Below are 26,723 nucleotides of genomic sequence, written 5' to 3'. Positions count from 1 at the left end.
CTGTCTCTCAAAAAGATAGAGGGTGTTGTGGGGCAGTAAGTGAAAAGTTCAGAATGTGTTAGCAGACCATATCCAATTAGTCCTTTCATAGACAAAATAAAATACATAATAGTAAGAAAATTACACTTTGGTGCTGCTTGTTCTGCTGCATTTTCTTCCCACAGAAATACAAACCATAACACAAATACAGTTGACACATACATGTAAATGAAGCTGTATTTCATTTAACTAATTTTATGGCTTATTTCTGTCTATCAGCAGCAAACACTGCTCAGCAATACAGTCATAGTTCCTTAACTAAAATAAATGAAATAGTGGAGGTTGACAGACTTGGCAAAATGAGCTTCCATCTATTCATAAAGTAACAAATTGGACAGTGCTTTTTCATCTTGCTTCAATTGTCAGTGTGGCTATTCAAGCTGAAATATTTGCCCTTTGTGTGTACTTATCCTGAATGAAAATGGTTTCAGCAATGAATATGAATAATCTGCTATATATGTGCCCCAGTCTCAAGAAAGAAACTGCTGTATGTTTAAGTGAAAATGCCAAAGATAATTTCTTACTTTCTTTTTCTTCCTGTTGATATAGACTGGCGAATGGTATAGGTGGGAATGAAGATGAGGAAGCCGGTGAGGAGGACGAGGGAGGAGATGAAGGGCAAACTCATACACAGTTGGATGCCTTCAGCTCTAACTTTGAGACGACTGTAGAGCAGGCCGACACAGAGGTGGAGGAAGAGGAGGAGGAGGTCCAAAAAGAAGAGGATGGGAGAGAAAACCAGGACAGTTTCAGCTCTGCATTTGAGCAGATTGTTGAGCAGGTGGATGCTCAGGAGGATGAAGAGGAGGAAGAGGAGAGGGAACTGGAGGAGGAGCAGGAGAAAGGTAGGGTGGACAACAAAGATGGCTTCAGCTCTACATTTGAGCGCATTGTAGAGTCTGCCCTTTTGAGGGGCGGGACCTGCTACAGCAGCCTGGACTCCCTGGACGTCCTGTCACTTACAGATGAGACAGACAGCTGTGTCAGCTTTGAGGCACCACTGACTCCACTCATCCAACAGAGGGCGCTGATACAAGGACCTGAACCTCTGGAACTCGAACTGGCAACAGTTCAGGAACAAGAAGGGGCCGAGGCTGGACCAGACGGCCCAGGTGGTGACCTGAATGCTGAGAAGAGCACTGTCTGTGGAGCTGGAGCTGTGGCTGGAGTAGGCGGAAGTCCACTCAGGACCACCATCCCGGGGAGCAGGTCAGAGTTTGTACTGAGCCAGCCTGGACGCTGGGCCATCCCTAATGGATACCACACAGACTCCCAAGGAGCCATGGAGGGTTGTGGAGCCATGATCAACTCTGTTAGGTAAGAAAGAGGCCTAGATTAGGTTATAATTACGTTTCAGTATTTATGTAATAATAGCATTCTTAACCTTATTCTAGTCAGATCCATCAAGGGAATAAGATTTATTTTCAGTTTACAATGTGTTTTTATGTATTCTTAATAATTAAAATCATAAATGTTAGAATCTTACACAGGATTTGTTTTCCAACTAAACCCTGCTAGGATCTAAATTAATAATAATAAATCTAATTTAGGAAAAAGTTAAGAGATTGATCATGAATAAAAGTGATGTGGTGGTAGGTATTAAAATTATTTATTTATTTCATTATTTGTCACTGAAGTGTTCACTGGCCTAATTTAAATGTTGTTTCACAGTTTTCTTGCAAATTGGCAATACAAAGCAATTAGTCATATTTCTTGGCCAGAACTCTAAACTCAATTAATAGTTCCACTACATCCTCCAACAAACATCACCTACACAATTAGTCATACATAGATACTTGAAATCAAAAGCATAGCAATGTGAAATGTCTATATTGTTGAGCTAATAGCATCTAGATTTTGCTTTGGTTACACTTTTATGGGTAAATAGCTTTCACAGTGGCATATTAGCAATTGTTCCCACACGGCAAAGTGAGCGTGTTTTGAACAACTCTAGTAACTGTGTTTTATTCGTCTACCTTTAGAGGAATGTCTAGATTACTGATGACTAATCACAGAGGGTGTCCTGTTGCACAAAGACAGTAGGAACTTTTGATTTGACTGCAGCTTAACCAGCAGGAGGCGTGAGCATGGTGAGGCCCAGCTGTGGACGCTAAGTTTATGTAAGAGGCAGGATGGATGGTTGTGGATGAATGTGGTGGTCTCACTGTTTAAAGGGCAGTATTTTGTCCATACTTGCAAACTCACTTTCTAGACAAAGTCTTATCAAGCCACTCAGAAGAAAACACACTGTGTGGTCAGATCGTTGCAAAGTGAGAGAAACTGTTAGTGTACACAGTTGGTTGGCTTTGTGTGCTTGAGTATGAATACTACATTTGCACAACTGGCTTAAACAGCAACAAGTCAAAAAAGCAAAGCTGAGAGATTCAAAGCTGAGTTTTTTTTACATTTTAATGGAGTCAGTGGGAATGCTTAAACAGGATTGTTGCATTTGTAATGAAATAGCTTCTTCCCCTGTTGGTTGTGACTGAGAGCCTGGTGAAACCAGACAGTGAATTCAGGAAGCAGACAAGCACGAGTGGCTGGGGCATTTGCTTTCTTCTGCCAGCTTGCTTAAAGCATGGTCACACAGCAGGGAGAGATAACCTCATTGCTGCCAATTCATACATAAGACTGTTGACCTTCTTCGAATGAAAACTGAAGTTTGGGGACTAGTGTTGTGTTTTTTCATATGGGAGATCAACACCTTATAGAGCAGGATGGAAACAAGAGTATCAGCTAACATTTATGACAACGCTTAGCCTTTCCACAGCAGATACAACTCTTTTACCATTTAATTATCATAATAGCACAAAGAGGGAAAGACAACTAAGGAGGACTAACTGCAGGGGGGTGGTAACAGGAACCATATGGGAAAATCCATGTAACCTGAACTATGGCTATACATTATGTCTGGGTGGCTGGCCTGTATACAATCACTGTGGCTTGTTTTCCATCACTCCCCCCACCTCCACCTGCACAGTTTCTACAGGTACAAACACACTGGAATACAAAATAGATGCACTGACCCCCGACATGATCTGATTTGTTCTACTCAGCTCTGTATGAGCTGCAGGATGAACAGATGATTTTGGATGTTGGCTCTCCTTCTCTTTCCTTTCTCTATCTTTCTCCCCCCCAGTCTACAGATGTTGTCCTTTAAGCACGGTCTTGCTTCCTGACCACTAGCGCCAGGCTGAATGAGCTATTGTTTATGTCATGACATCATCGTCTTCGCTTTCCTCTGCCCAGCAGGGTCTTAGAGTGAATGTGTGTGTGTGTGTAAGTGAGTGAGTGTTGCTCTATACCAGCCAGCTTGCCAGACATTTGAGCACTTAAATCTAGAGTGGAGACATCTGTTAGTCAGCCTTAAAGGGATAGTTTAAGTTTTAAAGACACTCACAGTCTCCAATTTGCCATGAACTAGAAGTCCCTGACGTCCATTCAACATAGTTTTTTATAGTATTAAAAGGGGGAAGTAGCAAGCATTGGCAATTTATGTGCAAGTTAGTGGATTTAAAAGCCATTACTCTGAAAAAAATCACAGTCTAAGTCTGTTTTGTCATAATATTCTCTAAGGGTGTATAATTTTTAAGAAATGCTTTTCAGCCCAGTTGAATTAAAGTTACTTAAGCAACATGGTTAAACACAAATAACTAAAACAGCAGAGCACTGCAGTTTAAAAAAAAATTATTTATTGTGGAAAGGTGCATATCTAATACGCAAGAGAGAGGCAGACAGTTTTGGTTTTAAAATTCACATCTCGGGGACTGATGTCTATATGTTAATGTATCTCTTTTTCTCTCTCTTTCACTGTGTCACTCCATCTCTTTGTTAGCTCTATCTGATGTCCTGTCTCTCTACTCATTTCTCTATTCTTTCTGTCTTATCCCATTTTATCTCAATTTCTCTCCACGCACCCTGCTGTCCTCCTCCTTTATTCTTTGCATCACCTCCTTGTCTATTTCCCCTACAATACTCTCCCACTGCTGCTCCTTATCTTTCTTTGGTGGATAGCCACAGAATCGGCGCAGTTAGACATTTTGGCACCTCAGGCATCATGGACAGCCAGTCTTTTTCACTGCAGGAAAGCACATCTGCAGAGCAGTGGCTGAACAATGGCAAGTGAATCAGTCAGTCATTCATCCTACCAGACATTTAGTTGTTTTATGGGTCACAATTCTTCTACCTGCTATCCAGAATTTGCCGTTAAGAAATGTTCACCTCTTTACTGATAATCAACCCCATGGTGTTTATGAACCACATTGTCTCTATATCACTTATTGACTTTGGTTGGCTATGACCTTATTGACTTATGACTATATTTTGAGCTTGATCAAGCAATTTTTCAAAAGATCGAACTAATCAAGTCATATTTCTATTCACATTCTACACAGCATATTAAAATAAGAGAACAGGGCTAAAAATGTGTGTGTACTGTGGCTCTGTGAATCTGCACTTAGACTCTGCAGTGCTCTGAGGTATTTGTACTTTCTGCAGCATGCTAACATGGTCAGAATGGCATTTGTACAACATATGTTTAGCAGCCACAATTGTATTGTACATTTCACCAACCTTGGTTTAGCAAATAAACATTTTAACATTTACTGACTGTAAAGCTGAAGCTGATGGGAAAGTCCTTAGCTTCGCAGGTATTTGGTCATAAACAAAAGCACTGGTCTAATGAAAATGTGCCTGATGATGGCGCTAGTGAAGAATTATGACAGAAGTTATTACAATTCATCTTGACAGGGAGAACAATGTGTCTAACAAATTTCATGATAGGTCCATGGTCCAATATTTGTCAAGAGATTAAATAAAAAACGCAAATATGAACTTTATTGTGGTACTAAAGGTAAATATAGTTATTTCAGTCTAGACCACAGTCGGACACTGCCATCCCCAGAGCCACATTGCTATGTTACAAGCTGGACACAAATATGTAACTGTTAATGAACAAAAGATGGTTGGTTTTTAAGATTCATAGCCACATTGCAAGAGTGTTTGTTATTATGTGTGATAGAGTGTATGTAACTGGTAAAACGTTGGCATGCAGCATGAAGCAGTTGGATCACCATATGTGTCTCAAAATGCTGTAGAAACTCTGTTAGTGAGTCATACATCAGTCGTACACATGTCTAACATGCCTTTCATAAATGCAACTGATATAATAAAGCTCCATGTATCACATAAATTATTCTTACTACTAATTAGATTTTACTTCAATGATTTTTCAATTAGCACAACACTGATTTTGATCAAATCTAAATGTTCTTTTTATTCCAATGGTCTTCAAACGTTGCATTAATATTTTCCTCCAGCTCTGGTGCATCCAAAGTTCAGGCTTCAACTTTCATAACAGACAGAGCTTTGATAATGCTGCAAGCGGAGAAAGAAACCCTAATCTTACCTCCGCCAAACTCTCCCTGTAGATTGTGTTCCTGCTACTTCTGATTATTATGAGTAGATGAAGGAAATACAGAAGGCAGCTGACCATGGGGATATAGGAAACACTGGCAAGTACTGCATTGATGTAGACATACCATCTAATGTTGTGCATAGAAATAAAGAGAAGGGTTTCTTCCAAACAGTGCAGTGATGCCTTAGTGCCAGTCACTTAGTCAGCAAACCTGCTTGTTGCTTCTCAGATATTTCAGGCTGTACATCATGTAGTTTGTCAGAATGTCAGTCCATCAGGTAGTGCTTTAGATTAGACCGTCAATCACATTTTCATCTGGTTAGTCAGTCAGTCTCTTACTTCACGTAAGACATGTCCCTCTGTGCCTTGTTAGACCGACACTGAGGTTAATGCTTAACCCTAATCCACAGAGGTTGCTAAATCCATAAAAACACACACTCTGTGTGTCTGTCAGTCTGCCTAGCAGCCTAATACTGTATGGAAACAGCTACAGTAGCTTTACAGTGGAGCCAATTAGTTGAATGCTTATGTGATAATACCACCTGTGGCGTAGTGTCCATGCACACAGACATACAGAGAAAAAGGGACAGACTGGCAAGCATGCACCACTTTGAACAATATTGCACAGACACATAAGGCACATGCTAATTTTCACGAGTCAGGGCATGGGAAGTATATAGTATCTGGAAATTTATGTACATGTGTGCAGTGCCTCTGGCTGCACATGTGCATGCATACATTTCTGTGTGGAGGAAAAATGCTGCGAGTGTGTGTTCTCCCCCCCCATCTCGTGAGCCCACCAGATCTAAGCCCAAGCACAGGAGATAAAAGCCAAGCAAGGTTGTTTCCATATCAGAGAAGCAGCTCTCTCTCTCTGTCTCCCTCTCTCTCTGCTGCATGGACTCGAGCACAGAAACGCACACACACATAAATAACACACACACACACACACCAGCAACATGCATACGTAAACAAGAATGTGCAATATTCTCACTCAGCAGCACAGATATGCTGTAAGAGCTCTTCGTACTTATCTACTAACACTCTGGATCTGTTTCTGTTTCTCTCTCTCATCAAGAAACACACACACATACACACATCATTCAGGATGTTACTGTGGGAATAAAACCCTTAGCGTGGTTCTATAGCACTGCTAAAACATCCAGAAGATTATCCTTTCCTGGCTCTCAGTCAGGCAGTGATATGGACACACACACACACACACACACACACACAGTGACAGCACACACTTTTGCAACACATGCAATAATACATACAAATTATCCCGATCACTCTCTCACCACACACACACACACTAACTGAATCATTTCAGCAGATTTATCCCTGTCTATTTATAGCTCAACATAATGTTTTATGACACATCCCACAGTCTCACTGTACCAATGACTGTTTTGGCTGAAAGAGGTTCTTATTACCACAGGCTTCACTCCTCTGAGGCATCTGTCAACACTTCCTGTATGTGTTCAGTGGAAGTCAAGGCAGACTCTGTGATACATTTTATGCACAACTTCAAATTCTCTGTTGTTCTTGTTCTTGTTGTTGTCAGATGAAGCTGTTGTGGTCAGTGTTTGACCAAACACAGTCTCACACCTGAAAACAATTAGTCTCACCCAGCCGAAAGAGGTCACCATTGTCCATTGTCTGCTGCTGAGTAAGTGTGTTTCGGGTCTTCTGTGTGTGTTTGTGCGTGCAAAGAAGGGATGAGAGATCAAAAACAAACCATGTCATGATGTTGGGGCCAAGTCTGTAAAAGAAGTACTATACATTTCATGTTATTTGTGTTATTTAGAAAAGTAACACAACAATAATGAGAAAAATTTAATATTTTTGGAAATTAGATGCAGGAGTTTCACCTTATTTACTTTTAGTGTTACAGTTGATATTTTGGAGACAGATATTTGTTGCATTCTTATTTTGCAGTTTGATATGATCTTGGTTTTCAAGAAATAACCAACAATCTTCTTAGGTACAATGAACTACAGACAGTAACTGCAAACATTAATTCATGTATGTATGCAAAAACTGTTCAGTCAATAAGAGAATTCATGTTCAGTCAGTTATAACAAACTAATTTAAGACATTACAAAGATAGAAAGGACAGTTCCTAATGTGCACAGTTGACCCATTCAGGAGGTGCATGGTCACTGCTAATCTGCAACAAAGCATATCAGTGACATAATGACTATTCGCCATGGATGGATTGTGAATGAATTGAATTGGTGCTGCAATTAATTTAAATAGGCTGCATGTGTTTTCTTGCATATACTCTTATGCTGGCTGCCAAGAGAATTTCAGATTTGTGCTACGAAATGCTTATAAATTATTCTTAGTGTGAAAAGGCCACAGTGTGCAAATGGCAAAGATTGTTCATGACTCATGACAATGAGCTTCACATAAAAAAAAAAAAAAAAAACAGATGTGTGAACAGTGTTCAGCAGCACCATCTGGGTCCAAAAAAGTATTATGGTTCCATGCAGTGTTTACTGGATATTGTTATCTGTGTTGCTGTTGCTGTCAAGAAAGTGTCAACATTGCTGTTTTCTGTACCTGACATTGGTTGCAGTGATTGTCTCAGTGTAGGTCTGGCCTAGTAACAGTCAAACATTGTCTCTTTTTTCATAAAACAGCTCATCCCCCATATTTTGTACTTCTGACCGCACAGCTGCATCTCTCTCATCTGCTTTTTCTATTGTTCTTCTTTCCATCGTATTAGAAAGAGGAAGGATGGTTTTAGACGTTGAGGTTGGCATGCGGGGACGTGTTGGTGTGTATTGTATATGTATCTGTGTGTGTTTGTATAGTGTGCATAATAATTATCTGTGTAGCCTACTCTCAAATTACTGTATTTACACTGATGGAGAGTTACATTGGTGCAGATCATAGCTTACAGTATCACACATGAGCTCAACATCTATTTTGACATCCTCATTTGACATTAAAATAGGATCAGTGGTCATCTCTTGCACTACAGACCTAACCACTGTTTAAATAGGTTATATTAAACTTTGTTTTAGTGCAAAGTTAGGTAACTGGATCCTGTCTTGGATTTCTGGGTGTTAGCCACCCTGAAGCAACACACTAGAAGAGTGAGGAAAAGAAACCACATGCAGTGAGGACATGTTGGAAAGTAAAAGTTAACTGCTTAGTGGACTTAAAAAGTCCACAGGCAGGATGTAGCACAGATATTGAACCGATCTGCAAGGGCCCCCATTCAATGTAATGCAGAGGAAGTTGTGTTGGCTGGGACACACAGAGCCATTGTGAAGCCCGGAGCAGGAACGGTGTCATTTATCAGGAAAAGTGCGGCGGCTGGGTCCGCCCCCAACATCCTCTCCTGTGAGGAGCGGTCAGACTGCCAAGAAGCTTCAAGGGAAAAAGTAACACCCTCCACGACACTATAGTGGAAGAACGCAGCAGCACAATAACTAATAATAACCAACTCCGAACAGGCTGGAATCATATATAACCTGACTTCCGCTTGGGGGAAATTAGATTGGACTTGAAGTTAAATAACAAACCGGGCCGATGCAGATTTTAGCGACTGCTGGATGATGAGGCGGTTGGACCATAGCGCGCCTTTAACCGATGATTTCCAAGATCCCAGAGACGATGTGGAAAGAGGAATATGATGTTCACTTCGATTTTCTGCTGCAACTCCTGTAAGTTTAATATTTCTGCACATCACGGATTGCTTTAAGCTTCTACGTCTGAATGGGTGGGAACATTAACGTTATGCTGCGTGGCAAAATGGAAATAGTGAGGTAGCAGTAGTGTAACTTTACCCTGATGAAAACTCACTCTAATATTCCTACTGGGACTTATCTGTGCTGTTAAAAGTGGGAAAAATAAGTTTAAAGGTGTATTTTGTATTATTACGTTTGCTATAAGGACTGCAAATATAACATTATGCAGTAGATTTAGAGTATTTAGAGAGTCATTTAATTTAAATAGATTTTAGTAATAAGTCGCGTAATTAGCTGTGGTTGTTTTCCCATAAGTCAGACATCACTTCCTACAGTGAAATGTCATGTAGACATTAGGACTGCAACTGGAATTTTATTTTCATTATCAATAAATCCATTTGTTTAGTTAATAAAACATCTGAAAAATCCCTTCACAATATCTCAGAGATCAAGATGACTTCTTCAGAGATATTTTTTATGTTCAACCAACAGTAACTCTGTTGATCTATGTGTTGTTTCAATTGTAATACATTTATTTGTATAATTTGTAGCTGTACTGTTGTTTTTTAATGCCTGACCTTTTATTTAATTTACAACCAGCAGTTTTTGCAAAGTCGATATGAAACATGTATTCTTTATTTCTCATGGCCCTACTTGATGTCCCATCACTGTCAACAATACTTTGTACACAATGCATATGAAGTGAATGAGATTCAACGTATGTTGACTTTCAACAGTCTGTTACTGTTAACAGCACGATTTAGTGCAGTTACTAGTCCAATAGATGGATGTACATAAGGTCTGTTTTTGTTGACTGGAGGTGCCTCTGCTGCTTGTTTTACATTCAAAATTCCTGTATTGCAACAGGGTTTTTTTTTTGCTGAGATTTTATCTACAAGCCCCAGCCTGGCTGACACACATATACAAGCATGGACAAAAAGCTCATCTGTGTGTATTTTCTACTGTATGCCTACTGTAAACAACTGAATTTCTTAATCCAATAATTCATGATTAGGCTTAGAGAAAATTTCAGTAAGACCATCCTCTTCCCTCCACTCACACCCACTCATACACCTTCCGTGCTGATACGTCTTATAGGTGTGGGTATGGGTGGTTCACAGCCACAGAGATTAAGCATGTGAGTCACTGGCATGCACCATCATGCTCTCTATCTCTGACACACTCTCACACACAGACTGAGTGGCGGTGACAGTGAGTGAATTTGTGTGGCCTGGGGATACAGAATTGTGCCTTCAGATAGACAAATAGGTTATAACACCAAGTGTCTTGGCAAAAAAAGCCTGTACTTGATATTTGACACTTCATATTGTGTCAATTTCACTATCGTTTTGTGTTTGTGTTTATGAGTGTAGGTGTTGGTTCTGTTATTGCCAGACAACATTGCAGTGGGGGGAGCTCGGCATGTTTGTAGTCCCATGACTGATACGAGTTTTGAATGATTTATGAAGTGTCTCTGAGTCTGGTGAATTAAGATGGTCAGACAAGTGGAAGCAATTTCAGCACAAACTCACAGCTAGATATTGTTTAGAATTGACCACAGACTCATATTATTTTTTGTGAGTCCGCGTCTGTGTTAATGTGTCTGCAAACATTTGTCTCATATGTACATATGCCCATCCATCAATTTTCACATTTTCACTTGTCTGTGTCTTAAGAGGAATCATGCAACTTTCTCAGATTCAGTAGGATATGTAGACCATTTACCAGGGGTTTCTCCCAATTGGACAGTTTCAGAATAACTCCAGAGGGAGCCAAACAGGACAAGTATGTATATATAAGTGAGATTAGTATAATAATCAGATCCCAAACCACCTCAGCTGACTCCCTCTCCACATGAAAGGCCAGTGGTTTTACTGCTCCCGGATATAGAGAATAAGCTCCCCACCCTGTCCCCAAGGATGAGTCCTGGAACCCTGCGAATGAAGCTTCTTTTACCCGACTGTATCTGCAATTTCAGCGTCATTCTGGGCAGCGATGCTCCAGCAAGATAATGTAGAGATGTTTGCATAACCCACCTCATTGCGGAGGAGGGGTTTCTTTGTCCCTGGGACCCTGGCAACTGTGTTGCTTGAGGGCAGTGGCTTCTTGTGGGGGCTCTCAGTGCAAATTGGTTCAAGGTTAGGGGCCAGATGCAGAGTAATTCTAAGAGCCTAACGAATCAGCCATCACAGAAACGTGTAACCTGGACTACAGCAGGGAAATCAAGGCTCTTCGAGGAGGTCAGCTGTAGGGGTGTAGTACATAGTCAACCATTCAACAGATGAAAGCAGGAGACTGACTCCGGGCTATGGAAACTATGTGTTTTGTGTATTAGTCCATAACAGAGAGCCTTAAGGTTATCTACCCTGATTCATTTTCTTGTAACACAGGACATTTTGCTTCCGCTGTATCCATGGCAACCAACAAATCCCTTACAACAACAGTGCATAATGCATTCAATTTGTGAGGGTAATGCAATTGGGCTGATCAGATTATGCAAAAAACATCTGAATCATCTGGCGAGAATGCTGAAGGTGTCACGTAAATGCACACGGAGACAGGAAATGCAGTGTAGTCTGCATGTGAACGTGCATGCTCTTTCTTAAGAGATTCATCATAAATAGTTTCTCTATTTTAACGTCAATTTGATTTCCCTGAATGTTTTATGATATTTCTAATGAGTATGTGTAGGATGGATGTGTCACGGACATGGTAAATAAGGTGGTGATTAAGGTATTTTGATTAGATGCGTTAATCAATCAGGCCTACAAATGTTGCTTGGTTTCATAAGTGTGAAGTGACTGCAGTACACTGGATACTGCTCAATATCTTGCTTCAGTCAGTCAGTCATAAATAAACAGGCACTAATTAATAAAACGATTTACTCCGTTCTCTTGATAACTGTTAAAGACAATACAAGGCCTTGAGGCCAAGGCAGTTCATCAAATTGTGTCCTTAGTGACATACTGCATCCTGCAGTGATGGCTGCTTGTCTCAATGTTAAACATAAAGGTTAGTATGCTTGTCACAAGAATTACTACTCATGGAACCCATGGAAAATAGTGTGGTTTGATTTTGACCCTGGTGAGATCTTCAAATTTATACAAGTGCCAGGATATAATCAAACCTATATATGTGTATGTGTGTATATATATATATGCTGTGCAGTATTAGTAGTTCTGTGATAAAGTGAGACATTATATCTTGAGACAAGGCACATAGTGTTCAAAAACATCTGCCATTCATGCAGACTCTGCAAGTCATTGCTTGGAAATGGAAGCTTGTCTCCAACTGTCTGATTTTTTTTTTTTTTTTTTAACTACTCCTGCAGGGGTGATCGAGTACATTCATTCTTTGGAAGAAACTCACTTAGCTTTACTCTCGCACAGATACGCCCTTTCACAGTTGAAATAGCCATCCTGGTGATAGACAAGGAGCATGAGATGGACAATTTACTAGTTCAGTTTGAGATGGGGCATTTTGCTCAAGGGGAAGTGGATGGGAGTTGTGGACAGAGAAAGAATAAATTGTTCACTTCTACTTCAGCTACAGCTGCGTAGCTTTTCTAGCTAACTTCTCATCTTGGTTTGCCTGAAACAGAGGAAGCATGGAGCTATTAGTTTTTCATATCGCAGTACTTTAATTCAAACTGTGTCAGGGGTTAACAGTCTGAGATTAGTGGAGCTTTTTAGAAAAGAATGAGGCAGGTGAAATCTGCTTCAGTGTTATAATCAGCCTTTAGATCCACTGCATTAAAGTAGGACATTACGTGACTGTGAAAGTAGGTGGGTCATAACAAGTAATTTGACCCTTGTTAGATTTTTGTGTGTGTGTATGGGAACATATGTTTATGTAATTGAGTTTTATGCTCTGCAGTTGAGTTTCCTCTGTCTAGTTTTGTTTTGACTTGTATCCCATTCATTAACCTGGGCATGACTTGCGTGTCTCTGTTTGTGTTTGTGTGTACATACGCGTATGTTCTCATCCCCCTACAGCGATGCCAACCTCACAGACGTGCTGTCTGACTCAGAGGAGTGCGAGTTGGGCAGTCTGGAGCGTTTGGAGCGCGGCAGCACCGACACTCTGGCCAATGGCTGTCGAGCCGACTCTGAGGCCGCCAAGAGGCTGGCCAAGCGCCTCTTTCACCTCGAGGGCTTCAAACGCTGTGATGTGGCCAGACACCTGGGCAAGAAGTAAGCACACACACACATGCACTCACACAGTTCCACATGCAAACACATGCTGCCGACAGACTGATAAATCACCAGAAACTGAGGAAAACATGTTTACTTTGTTACATCTGTTCAGTTTGTGTGGCACAAAGACATAAGATATGGCTTGATGCACGTCAAAATAGATGAGTGATGTACAAGCATGCTTAATATACACTGCCCGTCCAAAAAAAAAGTCACCACCTGGATAAGGAAATAGGTAAGAGCCTCCCATTGGATAATTACTGCATGGATGATTATTTTTCAGCTGGCAACAAGTTATTTAACCCTAACTGATGCAGTGAGTAACCTTAAACAACAATGTTGGAAGACACATCCTGTGGTCCTGGAAAAGATGTTAGTCTGTCAAATTATTGGCAGCAAGCAAGGGAAACATCTAGGGAGATTGTTGAAACTACTAAAACTGGATTAAGAACTGTCCAATAGAAAAAGGTCATGTGGTCTATTGAGTCCAGATTTACCCTGTTCTAGAGTGATGGGAGGGAACATCAGGGTCAGAAGAGAGTCAGATGAAGTGATGCACCCATCATGCCTCGTATCTACTGTACTGTACAAGTCCAAGTGGGGGTAGTGCTATGATCTGGGGTTGCTGCTGTTGGTCAGGTCTAGGTTCAGCAACGTTATGTGTCCAAAGAATGAGGTTAGCTGACTATCTGAATATACTGATGACCAGGTTATTCCATCAGTGTATTTATGACAATACCAGGATTCATCGAGCTCAAATTGTGAAAGAGTGGTTCACAGAGCATGACACATCATTTTCACACATGGATTGGCTACCACAGAGTCCAGACCTTAACCCCATTGAGAATCTTTGGCATGTGTTGAAGAAGACTTTGTGCAGCGGTCTGATTCTCCCTACAAGATCTTGGGAGAAAAGTTAATGCAACTCTGGACGGGAATAAATGTTGTGACATTTTATTGGATGGGCAGTGTATTAATAAAATGATATTTTCCAACGCTGTGGCATCAAGGAAACATTTATATAACACATACTTATGTACCTTTTCAGTACTATGTTGATTTGCTGATGTGCTCTCATTCTTTTTGTCTGCAGTAATGAGTTCAGCCAGTTGGTGGCGTCAGAGTATCTGAGTTATTTTGATTTCTCTGGCCTGTCACTGGATCGAGCCCTGAGGTAAAGCACAGTCAGCGCTTGAACTTGATGAGTGTGTGTTGTTGTGGATGTTGTGACATGTCTTTGTGTGTGTATGTATAGTCTTCCATTGCCTCTTCACAAGGCATTAGCTTTGTGTTAATCAAGCTGTCATGTTGAGTACAGTTAGCCAGTGTAGCTGACAGCTGTGGAGTAAATCGTTGCCTTATACCTGACATGTTGCTGTCTCAAACTGCTGCCTTCAGTACAGTTCTGTGCACTTCAGTCTCGGCCTGATTAGCATGCTATTCAACCTACTTACAGCCCTGGCATTGTTTGGATCTTAGCATTTTTTAATGTACTCACATTACTTTAGTTCTTTTTAAGGTTAATACAAAAAACAGCCAACAATTAGATCTGTACACCCGTGCTAAACTACAAACATGTACAGTTTTAGGTACTTGTACTTTACATTGAGTATTTCTGTTTACTTCTACTTTCTACATTTAGCTCACTGCTATTTTTTGACTTTTTTTTTAATCTCAAAAACAAGTTTTTAATTATTTTGTAGATTTAGATTATTAGTACAAAACATAATAAATGATTAATATTATCCTGAATTACTGTTACAGTGATGTATTACTATTGGTGTTTATGTGACAGGAACTTCTTAAAGGCTTTCCCACTAATGGGAGAGACCCAGGAGAGAGAGCGGGTCCTTGTTCATTTCTCCAGACGCTTCTGCCACTGCAACCCACAGACACCCACCTCTGAAGGTTAGCGCTATGAGCGTGATGTAACAAGGGTGTCAGTTTTATGAATGCAAAAAATCTTACATTTACTAATTGACACACCTTAAACATTCTTATACTTGTATTTGATTTTATTTGATGAAAACATAAAACATTTTGTAAGATGCATATTGATCCTAGTTCAAATCAAATGAAAAGTATCAGTATCAGAAAAATCATAACCCACAAATTCAAGAGCTCTGTACAAGAGAAAACCTAGGAGAAACAACATGTTATGGACAATCAGAGCAGCAATGACAACACTAACACCAGCAATGTTTATGCTATTTGCATAAATCTTAAAATATGACACACAATTTAAACTGAGAGCAATTGCAACAAACATTTGCCTGTGGGATCAATACGTTTTCTGAATCTTTTTTGAATCTTTGAATCTTGAAAATATATAAAGAATTTTGACTGCAGCACCAGCTAATCGTATAGCTTAGCAAGTATGCTACTAGTGATGACATGCACTTAATGCACTTTGCAGCTCTGGAAATATATGTGTGATGTACATGTACATAGAATACATGATATTCCATTCACATTCATTTGTCACATTTTGCTGACCTTGGCTGACCTTCAGTGTGGTCCTGTTGCAGATGGAGCCCACACTTTAACCTGTGCCCTCATGCTGCTTAACACCGATCTACATGGACATGTATGTACTGAAGCTGGATCTTACTGGTTCTGCAGGATTCCCATGCTTTTAATCTTCCTGTAGAACACATCCTAATGTCAGATATGGCATGTCCTCAACCTGCTTTTGGATATATTTCTTGTTTTTTCTCTGTTTCTCTTGTCTACCCATTTCATTCTCCCTCTCTCTGTTTGCCCTGCACGGCCTACTTTCTGACCTGTTTCTGTCTCTCCTGTCCTCAAATAGTCTCATCTGTTCAGTTTGAAACTGGAACACTGTGTTGTGTGCAACATAACACCCCTCAGTATCATAGGTCCTCTGCTTTTGCTTTTCCTCGATACTCTTGCTGAACCCCACTTAGTCCCTGCTAATAGTACTTGTAGTGAATATCCCTCTTCTAACTAATATAATTTCTCTCTTTTCAATTTCCTCTCCCTCCTTTTTAAATCCTTCCCCTGCTAATCAAATCTGGTCCCCCTGGTCTCTCTCTGCCACTGCAGGTGGTAAGTATACTTATAGTATTAGAACTGTCCTTACTGACATATAATTGTCCTACCCGTCAACTAACAGTGGAATTAAGGTCATAATTTTAAAATCACAACTTATTCTATTTAGTTATTTAATTCAATGATGCTAAACTATGTGTCAGCACACATTTGGCTGACAGTTTTCCATTTAAAATAAAATGCAATGTTGATATTAGCAAGTGAAAATGTTAACTTATCCCTCCCTTTTACTGTGCAGTTTCAAGATTAAGTGAGTGATGAAGTGAGCAGCTTCTTTATGTAATAGACTTTACGATCCCTCCTTTTTACAGTACTATGAGGCTTTGATTCAAAGAGAGTGCTCTGTCGTTTAAGCTTTACATGAATGCTTCATTTGGAGACCGAGTAGTTCATCAAGCTGGATTGTGTCTGTGAATTACAACATGTTACCTATTTGCGAGGATAAACTGGATATTATGAATAAATGGAGCAGAAAACATTTTGTGACGCATGTTACATCCCATCCGGAATATTATGTGCTTTTCTTAGAAAAGGGAACAGGGTTGTCTTGTCTGTTACATGGCCTTCACAAAGGAAAATGTGAATAAAATGCCACAACCCAAACTAAATATTTCTTTTTGTAACAGCAATGAGTCAAATCAGTTTTAGTTCCACATCTGTATTTGCTTAGGTAACCAGTTGCAGCTTGATTCAGGCAGAAAGGACCAGTCACACAAGCGCCTCCCCATGTTTTCCTTCCCTAATGATGCCATAATCATTAGAGGTTAAACACTGGGAAAGGTACGAGAAACTGGTACAGCACTGGCTCTAATAGAGTGACACTCACCACTTCTACTAGTAGAAGTCCAGTGATATAACACTGCCACCCAGTGGGCTGTTGCAAATCTTTATTTAGCTTGCTTCATAAAATTGGGTTGACACATCAGCTGCTATGAAAGTTAACTATTTGCAATCTTCTGTGAATACTGAGCTGAGAAGGATGGACCAAAACAACAACTATAGGCTAAATGTTTAAATCAATCAGAAACTTTAATCCCTGTGTTGATTTCTGTCTATTTGTCTGTTTGTCTTTAGAACATTGGGAAGAAGATGTCTTGCCAACAGTTTATCAGTAATCTAGATGGCCTCAACAATGGCAAAGACTTTCCCAAAGACTTATTAAAGGTACAGATCTTCTCTTAAGAGCAAACATCTACAGCAAAATCAGTCACAGATTGACAAATGAAAAATAATCAAAAAAGTAAGTGTTTACATATTCAGTCTTTCATTGCTTTGCCCACACAGGTCTTGTATAATTCAATCAAAAATGAGAAGCTTGAGTGGGCAGTGTGAGTATGCATTTTATGTTTATCAAAACAAAAAAATGTATCTATGCGTGTTATTTTAAAAGTAGGTATACTTGAATATGTGCTACTCAGATTCATCTAAATGGGCGTTTGTGTGTGTCTGCATGTGTTTGTGTGCCTGTGCAGTGAGGAGGAGGAGCTGAGGAAGAGTCTGTCAGAGCTGGTGGAGGAGCAGTGTGAGGGCGGGAGTAAGCGTGTTGCCAGGGTAACGGATGGCAGTAACCCTTTCATCGCCATTCCCATCCTTCTCAATGCTGTCACTTACAAACACGGTGTGTTGACCCGCAAGAGCCATGCTGACATGGACGGCAAGCGCAGTGAGTCCCCGTCTACACACACTCTCACACACTCCCACACACAGGTTTGGCTAAAGTATCTAAATTCCTGATAGAAAAAGAAACGAGAAAAGAAAAAGAACACAAAAGTTTTTTTTTTGTACTTTTCACTGTCACAGCTCCGAGGGGTCGCCGAGGTTGGAAGAAGTTCTATGCAGTTCTTAAGGGGATGATCTTGTATCTCCAGAAGGTACCGCATGTCGTCCTCTGCTCTGTTACCATAGAAACACACATCCACCAATGTCACTGCGGTGGTGGATGCTGCTAGCTACTGTGTGTGTGTGTGTTTGTGTGTGTGTGTACCACTATGTGTGTATTTGAGAAAGAGAGAGAGAGAGAGAAAGCGTGAGGTAGCATAAGGAGATGAGAGAAGGCAGGGTTGCGCCAGTGTTTGTCTCCCCCTGCTGGTAAATGGGATGCACCAACAGGAAATGACGGTGGTCCTGTTTCTGTTACACTGCTTGTCACAGAAACTGTATCACTGTTATGACTTGTTGATCTTATGGAGAATTCTTTGAAAGACTGAAAAAAAACAATATATACAAGCAACATAATACCTGTGATTTCAGTCTACCTGTTTTTTTTACTCAACTAGGATGAATATAAGCCAGATGCTGACATCTCAGAGGTCGACCTGAAGAATGCAGTGCGGATCCACCATGCTTTAGCCACCCGTGCTACTGACTACAGCAAGAGAGCCAACGTACTGAAACTTAAGACCTCAGACTGGAGGGTCTATTTGCTGCAGGCCCCGTGAGTCACTCTCAATATCACACAACCAAAAACAAAACGGAGTTCAAGTTTAACATCTACCAGATACCATGAAACAATCTAATGTATGCTGTTAGCAGTCTTACAGCAAAAGGATAAGCAAGTGGCGCAAAAGGATGAATGATGATCATAAAGTGTTTCTATTGATCATATTTCAGTGTAGAATTATTATTTTTTTTTTTTTACTCTTGTATTATAGAAAAAAAGCTACAAATTTTCATTAAGACACTTTAAAACAACTGGTTTAATAGCCTATAGAATATGATGTGATGAAGGTTAGATTCATCATCATCATTCATCCGTCATTTTGCATCTTGCATTTCAATCTATGCTGTTGACACATTTGTTATGTCATTTTGCTGAAATCTAATTTGCAAGTTCAACACCATTAGTCAAACAAATCACAAAGGTCATACAGACTCATCTGGTTTGATTGCTAGTTTGTCAGTAGCAGGTGTTATGTAGCTGAAATTTAGGTTCGCTATTTGTTCGCTCAGATTAAATTGAACTAAGTACTGTAACAGTCATAGTTTTCTATTGAGAATTTTGTTTGCAGACACAGAAAATTAACTAGTTCAAAATCATTCCTCTCACGTCACACCCTTGAATATTAATTTTCATGAGACACTCATTGGCAGGATGGGGGTTTAGTTTGGAGATTAGCAGTGATTGATCTACTGTACACCATTCCATGGTAAAACACAACTGAGCTATATTCTCTATGGTCCCTGAATGCCCCACATCTGCAGTGAACAGACAACATTCAAAATCAAAGTTTAAAAGACTTACATAACATAAACATTGCTAGCTTTTAAATTCATTAGAAATGTATAGAATGTACATATATTTAAATATTTTTAAAGATGATATCAGCTGTATATGAAATGGGTTTAATATACATCCATTCATTAGTGATCCATTCACTGCTGATTCACCACACTTGTTCATGAACCTTGTAGTACCTGTGTCAGTGTGTCATGTCACAACATGATTTTTCACTCTGTAATCTCACCTTCATCTCTCTCAGGAGTGAGGAGGAGATGATGTCTTGGATCTTCCGGATAAACCTGGTGGCAGCACTGTTCTCAGCCCCGGCCTTTCCTGCTGCCATCGGCTCCATGAAGAAATTCTGTCGACCCATTCTGCCATCCTCATCCACCAGACTTAAACAGGTACACACACACACACACACACACACACACACACACACAGAAGATTAGGACCAAGAGCAGCTATCACACTCACTATACTGGCTTTTATTTTGCTTGTCTCTACAGATACATGACATTTACATTTAGTCACTTGGCAGACGCTTTTATCCAAAGCGACTTACAAGTGAGGTATATACAGTGAAATATGATTCTCAGTACTAAAATAAATACTTGTTTTGTCCAGTGCTTTTTGCCTGGTATCCAGTATGTCACAGCAGCACGCTCAATTGTTCTACATTGAAAAACCTTCACATAGGGTTGGGCATTTTTACATATTCTATTTGTGTCCGCTCACATCTGATTGGCTGCTGTGGGGGTCTTCTGGTTTTTTTTCTTTGCTGTGATTGGTGCAGGAGGACCAGCTGCTGAGTCACGAGAGCAAGCTGAAGCAGATGAGCCTGGAGCTGGAGGAGCACCGGAAAAACCCGCCCTCAGCCGACCCCAAAACCCGGGAGTGGGAGGAGTACCGGCTCAAAGAGCACTACCTCACATATGAGGTTCAGGCTTTGGACATTTTTATTAATTTTTAAAGCACGAGATAGCAAGAATTATGACAGCTGTTTTCTGTTCATATACATTGTATTTTCTAAAGCCTTATAAAAACATTTATTAACCTGCTGCCTCAAAGGATAAGTCTTATATTTCCAAGTCTGTGAAACTGCTTGTCTTTAAATCGATATCAGTCCAAATTAAAAATAGATGGTTCTTAGAGATAGGTCTTATGTTTCCAAGTGAACTGATATAACAGCACTCCCAAACTTGTCAGATCAGGGCGTCAGTCTTTAGTCTGTTTTTGTTTCTGATTCAGGTTCTTTGGGCTTTCTCTGTCCTAACACATCCATCTCTCCCTTTCTCATCCTCTCTCTGAGCAGAAGTCTCGGTATGAGACGTACATCAGTCTGCTGCAGGCCAAAATTCGTGCAGAGACAGACGACCTTGAGAAGATTGAGGCCAGCGTAATGGGTGGTCTTATCATGGAAGGAGGCCTAGGCGGCCGCGAGTGCCACCTCCGCAAGACGCAGTCCTCCCCGTCCATCAGCCAGGCACACGGTGGGCTGAACGGGAAGGCTACTGGATGCACTGCCCCAGGACAGAGGAGCTAGGGGAGGAGGGAGAACCAGAGACCACAGCCCACATAATGGCATCCCTTCAGGCCAAACTAGTTTAATCCTCCAACTCGTTTTTGGGCTTTTTGTTAGTGTTTTTTTCTTTGTTTTTTGGGCAGCAACAAGAGAAATCTCAGTTTAAACCTTTCCCAGAATTTATCAACCCTCGTGATAAGATTCTGTCCTTGAGCAATAGATGAAGAAGATGAAGATCCTGCCCCTGATCCTTAACAAGTGACCCTGCCAAACCTCAGTTCTTTGAACTTTTATTGTTGCACATTAAATGATCATAACTGTGATCGCTGTTTATAACCACATCATCAGTATTATTCTGAGAACTCTGTGCAGTTGTCTTTAGTTGAAATTTGTTTTTAGTCATGAGCAAAACATTGACTAGTTTATAATGTATTAGTTTAATGCCAGAAAGAGACACAGACTGGTTTCCCCTCGTCCTCTCAGTTCTGTCCTTGTCAGACAGAAACTGAAATGCACAAGGTGAAGATGGTACTACTGTAGCATTTTGGCTTTTTTACACTCATGTTTACACACACAGCCACTCACAGCATGTGTATGGAAATAGAACATATCTGTCTGAGTTAACAGAGGTTCTCAAAACTATCTCGGAAGGATCAAGTCCCTGCTATATATGTCATATTTATTTATTTATTGAATAAACATTAAAGTTCATTAACCTGTACAAGGGACCTTCCAGGTGGAACCATAGTTTTCACTTAACTGCTCCACCAGAGGAACTGGGGGTTGAGTGCCTTATTCAAGGGCACCTCAACACTAGCTGTTGAGGGATTTTAAGGAAATTACGCAGTTGTGAGTCCAAGAAATCTCAATCTGTTTCTATGATTTTAAAGCTGCCCAAAGCTTCCCCCAAAAAACGACTTGTATTCAGTTATTCTGTTTGTTTATATAAAGTAAAGAAGGTTAACAGTATGTGACAGAATGAAAGTGAGTAACACGTTCTGTGTCACCCCTTTACTGCTCTTAAGTTATGACAGAGTGCACTGAGCTGATATGTGGTTGGATGTCAGGTTTCTGAAGACTGAACAGGAAGGTGTGTGTGTGTGTGTGTGTGTGTGTGTGTGTGTGTGTGTGTGTGTGTGTGTGTGTGTGTGTGTGTGTGTGTGTGTGTGGCATGCTTTTTAAGTGGTTCCAGTTGAGAAGTTGAAGCTGTAAGCAACAGGGAGAAGTAAATATAGCAGGGTCATGTTTTTGTATGAAGAATTTATTGAGCATTTGTGGAAAGAAACAATCCAATGGCCTTCTGCTGAATAAAACTGCCATCACAGACAGGCAGTCATCATCCTGGTTAGAAAAGATGTAGCTTTACCCCTTAAAAGCAAAACTTTTTACTGAACCCTGCTCTGATTTATAACATGTCATATGGACCTATCATAGCTTGTATTGCTTTGTACTAGACAAGAACCAATACTGATGTATACTGATTCATTCCTCCCAGTGCAGTCATTTCCACCAGATGAAGATGTTTTTGAGAAAGCAGGTCCTGGCCTATCATAGACAGAGAGTGGCTGATTGGAGAGTGTAGCAGCAGGACTGCTCCGGCTTAGCATACCTGTCAGCAAACTGGAAAGGGGAGGGTAACAGCAGCAAAACAACTCCACCAGCAGAGTAGCCATCAAAACAGCCTCCACGTGGGCGAGGACGAGGAAGAGGAGGAGAGACGTGTTTTCTGAGAAGAGACTGGTTTAGTTTTCTAAGTAAGACCACGACTGCCAGCCAAGAACGGGAAAAACAGACATCCAGCACACATAGTAAGACAAAGACAACATATTAAACCTGTTTCTCATGGAAGGAGGGCTTGTGTAATGTAGGAGGAGGTGGGGATGTGGTGGGACAGGATGTGGTACTGCTATTTGTGAGCACCTTAATTGATCCTTACCCACCCAAACACAAACATTTTTCCTCTTTCTACACAACTTGCTTATGACACAACTGTAGATCAGTGAGCTTGGTGCCCCCTCACTCAGCCTCAGTGTGGCACAGAAGCATGTTGACATAACCAGAGCTGTGGATATAGACACTATGAACAATCTTATCTTTGGCCTTGGACACAACACTGCTTTGAATATCACATTAATAGTAACTGACTGGGATCTGAGATCCTTCTGAGGCTTGGCTGGAAACCTGGAATCCTGGAACCGGATCATTGTACAGACCAAAATGTTAAAACGGAGCGTTGAGTTTTCAGAGAGGAAGTACCATTTTATAAAAGCTGTATTAGGACGAATAACTGCTTTCTTACAGGGAGACTTCCCCTTATAGTCACTTTGGCTGTTGTGCTAACTATTGTTCTCCAATGTTCTAGGTTAGGCCTGTGCTGTAATATAGGATTGTGACAAAAAACATTTGTTGATTGTTATGTTTTATTTAAAAAATGATGACTTCGGCACTTTGATGTCAGCATTCAATCTGTCTTTTTGTTAGATTCGTTTGTATATCTGAACTGTTTTTGACAGGATGCTCAAACTATGTAAAGGACATATTTACTGAATATTTAGTCTGTGCTTCATAAAATAAGCTTTTATACAGATGACTGTGGTTGTGATTTATTGGGCTTGTTAAGGTTTACAGCAGGTTACTCATCTGTGTGACACTTATGTGTTGGATATGAGATTATGTGTAACATTTCAACGTACACTGCTCGTCAAAAAAAGTCACACACTCACGCATTCACTGTGGCATTGTTTCGTTAAGCATTTTTCTCCCAAGATCTTGTATTATTGATGAGAACGTTGAACTGCTGCACAGTCTTCTCCAGCACATCTCAAAGATTTTCAATGAGGTTAAGGTCTGGACTCTGTGGCGGCCAGTCCATGTGTGAAAATAATGTGTCATGCTCCCTGAACCACTCTTTCACTATTTGAGCCTCGATGAATCCTGGTATTGTCATCAATCTATTGATATAATAACCTGGTCATTCAGTATATTCAGGTAGTCAGCTGACCTCATTCTTTGGGCATATAATGTTGCTGAACCTAGACCTGACCAACTGCAGCAACCCCAGATCATAGCACTGCCCCCGCAGGCATCACTTCACCCTCCTCTCTTCTTATTCTGATGCTCCCATCACTCTGTAACAGGATAAATCTGGACTCATCAGATCTTCTTCCATTTAACAGTTCTTAACCCAGTTTTAGTAGTTTCATCAATCTCAATTTACCAACAATTTGACCCTTCTGAAACAGATAAACATATTGTCTGAGCTGATCCAAGACCACAGGATGTGTGCTCTGACATGGTTATTTAAGAAATGAGAAGCTGCTCACTGCATCAGTTAGGGTTAAATATCTTGTTGCCATCTGAAACATAATCATCCATGCAGTAATTATCCAATGAGAAGTTCTCACCTATTGCTTAGTTAAATCAAGGTGATGACTTCTTTTTTTGGACGGGCAGTTTATTTTTAACTTAAACACCACACAGAATATTCATAATAGGTTAATGCAGTTTTTTTTTTTAAGAAGAAGAAGAAGCTTGTTAATGTATATAGTCTGCAGTCAAGAAGTAAGTTTGATCCACTATAAAACAGCTGTTAGTCTTCTGCAGCCATAAGTGTTCAAGTACTGAATGATTACAGATAACAAATTGCTAGTTTATAAGAGAATACACTGTGGGATATGGTGATGAATATACTTTATCTATCCCGGGAGCAGTTATTGTTAGACTTTTACAGTATCCTGCTGTATCTATTTAGCAGGGATTTAAAAGCCTTAGTATGTGCAGCATTCATATTGCATATGAGACACAGTGTGTGGAGCAGCTTCCAGTGTAACAATGTGCTGTGTCGTCTCCCCATTTCCTTAAACAGCCTCAAATCTTAACCACCTTCTTCACCACTTAAAATCTTTACCTCGGGTGTCTTGAAGTGTTTTACCTGCATCAGCATACATGCTGGAGAAGTTCAGCTACAGCAGCTGCAGAATGCTGATTGCATTTTTTAACTTATGATACTGACTGATGAACCCACAGGGTCAAGTAGACAGGGTTATTTATGAGCTGTTTTGACTGAAACAACTGATCTATAATTATACTGGAACCCTTTTAATACCGACTGTTCTCAGCACAATAAGCAGGCACGACGTAAACAAAAGTCACCCTATGTTTAGTGTAATATCATTTTACAATGCTGACAAACACTTTATCAAATGGTCTTTCAACTGTCAGCTCATCAGCTCGTCAGGTGGGATATGAATTTTGTAAATGTTCTGTTAGGGTTCACTCTGACATCATTCACCGCAGAATATCTTTTACTGTCATTTGTGGTAGAGAAGCTTTAATAATGAGCATTCATTACTCATAAGCCAAAAAGAAAAAAAAAGTATTTGTAGTAATGGAGGAGATTTAAAAAACTGTGAAAGTGAAATAAAAATAGGTGTGAGAGAGAAAATGCTGTATATATAGTGTTGATCGTGACATCAGACGCCCTTGGAGTGATGATATCATGTGACCACATCAGTGCTGGAAAAAACATAAAAGATGCCAACAGTTAAATGGTGAAACGGTAAGGGCTAACTAATCTGAAGTCAACTTTCTGAACAACACAGTGATGCTTGTCCACTGCAGTCATTTATACTTTCAAAAGTCAACAATTCATGATCATAGATGCTCTGAAAGCTCCTTTTGGCAGGCATGGCTCTCATAAGCGTATTCTTCTTGTGCAGAGCAAACTCAAAAAGTTAAAGTCGTTATTGTCAGTTAAAGAAGCTCTAATCCACACTAATACCTGACTCCAATCTAAGGGTTCACATACTTTTTCCACTAGCACTATGAAGTTGTTCTCAACAAATACACGACAGATCAAAATATGCTTTGTGATATTATTTTAGACACATTAGATTTGTTAACTATATATATGAGAAATGAATGCAGAAAACCATTACATTTCAAAAGATTCACATACTTTTTCTTGCCACTGAACATTTACTTTAAGAGCCTTTCCTGTACTGATTGGGTAGAGAAGAGGTGTTTTAGTTATGGGATGATTCTGTGCTTTACGGCGCACTTGGCCATGCCAGGTGAACCTGGTATCAGACTTAATCGTGATTAGCAGCTGTCAACCTGCTGAGATCATATAACTATGTATGTAAGACCTCATATCCATCCATCACTGATCAGATGGCCCGACTGGGCTGTCTTACCTTAAACTAGGCAATATTCACTCATCCTCCCTAAACATCCATGGTGTTAAATCCGAGGCTGATCATTTTTCATTTTTTGGTTCACAGACCTTCAAGTGTCCAGTATTGTAAAAATCACTGGGTTAGAAACGTTGGTGAACAATCAGCTGCACAAACTTACATGTCACTTGGCTCAGTTTCTTTCCACTTGGAGGCCTCTCCCTGGTGGTACAGTTTACCAATCCATTGACCAGAATTTGGCTCAAGCTGCCGCCAGTCAGCTCTTGCAGCTCCGATAATGTTAAGCTGAGACTCAGCTCAGTGAAGGTATATAGAGAAGGTCGTAGTAAAACAAACTCGTACAGTTCATTGTTAAT

The 26,723-nt window shown here is 40.2% G+C and overlaps 1 protein-coding gene across 2 annotated transcripts in view; it reads left to right on the top strand.

Moving 5' to 3' along the window:
- Positions 1 to 23,746, top strand: part of psd2 (pleckstrin and Sec7 domain containing 2) — a 32,053-nt gene extending 8,307 nt beyond the window's left edge. The window contains exons 3-15 of one of the 2 annotated variants that reach the window (XM_026358163.1): positions 589 to 1,356; positions 13,155 to 13,352; positions 14,449 to 14,529; positions 15,151 to 15,263; positions 15,884 to 15,942; positions 17,502 to 17,591; positions 17,712 to 17,755; positions 17,900 to 18,090; positions 18,228 to 18,298; positions 18,704 to 18,861; positions 19,907 to 20,051; positions 20,444 to 20,587; positions 20,963 to 23,746. In XM_026358163.1, coding sequence (XP_026213948.1) covers positions 589 to 1,356; positions 13,155 to 13,352; positions 14,449 to 14,529; positions 15,151 to 15,263; positions 15,884 to 15,942; positions 17,502 to 17,591; positions 17,712 to 17,755; positions 17,900 to 18,090; positions 18,228 to 18,298; positions 18,704 to 18,861; positions 19,907 to 20,051; positions 20,444 to 20,587; positions 20,963 to 21,193 — 2,293 coding nt within the window. In that variant the 3' untranslated portion in view covers positions 21,194 to 23,746. Of the gene's footprint in view, positions 1 to 588; positions 1,357 to 8,828; positions 9,136 to 13,154; positions 13,353 to 14,448; positions 14,530 to 15,150; positions 15,264 to 15,883; positions 15,943 to 17,501; positions 17,592 to 17,711; positions 17,756 to 17,899; positions 18,091 to 18,227; positions 18,299 to 18,703; positions 18,862 to 19,906; positions 20,052 to 20,443; positions 20,588 to 20,962 lie in introns of those variants that run through there. The other variant, XM_026358164.1, reaches the window with a different exon arrangement.
- The last annotated feature ends 2,977 nt before the right edge of the window (positions 23,747 to 26,723 follow it).

The sequence above is a fragment of the Anabas testudineus genome, chromosome 10, assembly GCF_900324465.2.
Source record: "Anabas testudineus chromosome 10, fAnaTes1.2, whole genome shotgun sequence".
NCBI classification, from domain to species: Eukaryota; Metazoa; Chordata; class Actinopteri; order Anabantiformes; family Anabantidae; genus Anabas; species Anabas testudineus.
The sequence above is the reverse complement of the archived record's forward strand: the minus strand, read 5'-3'. Positions and strand labels throughout refer to the sequence as shown.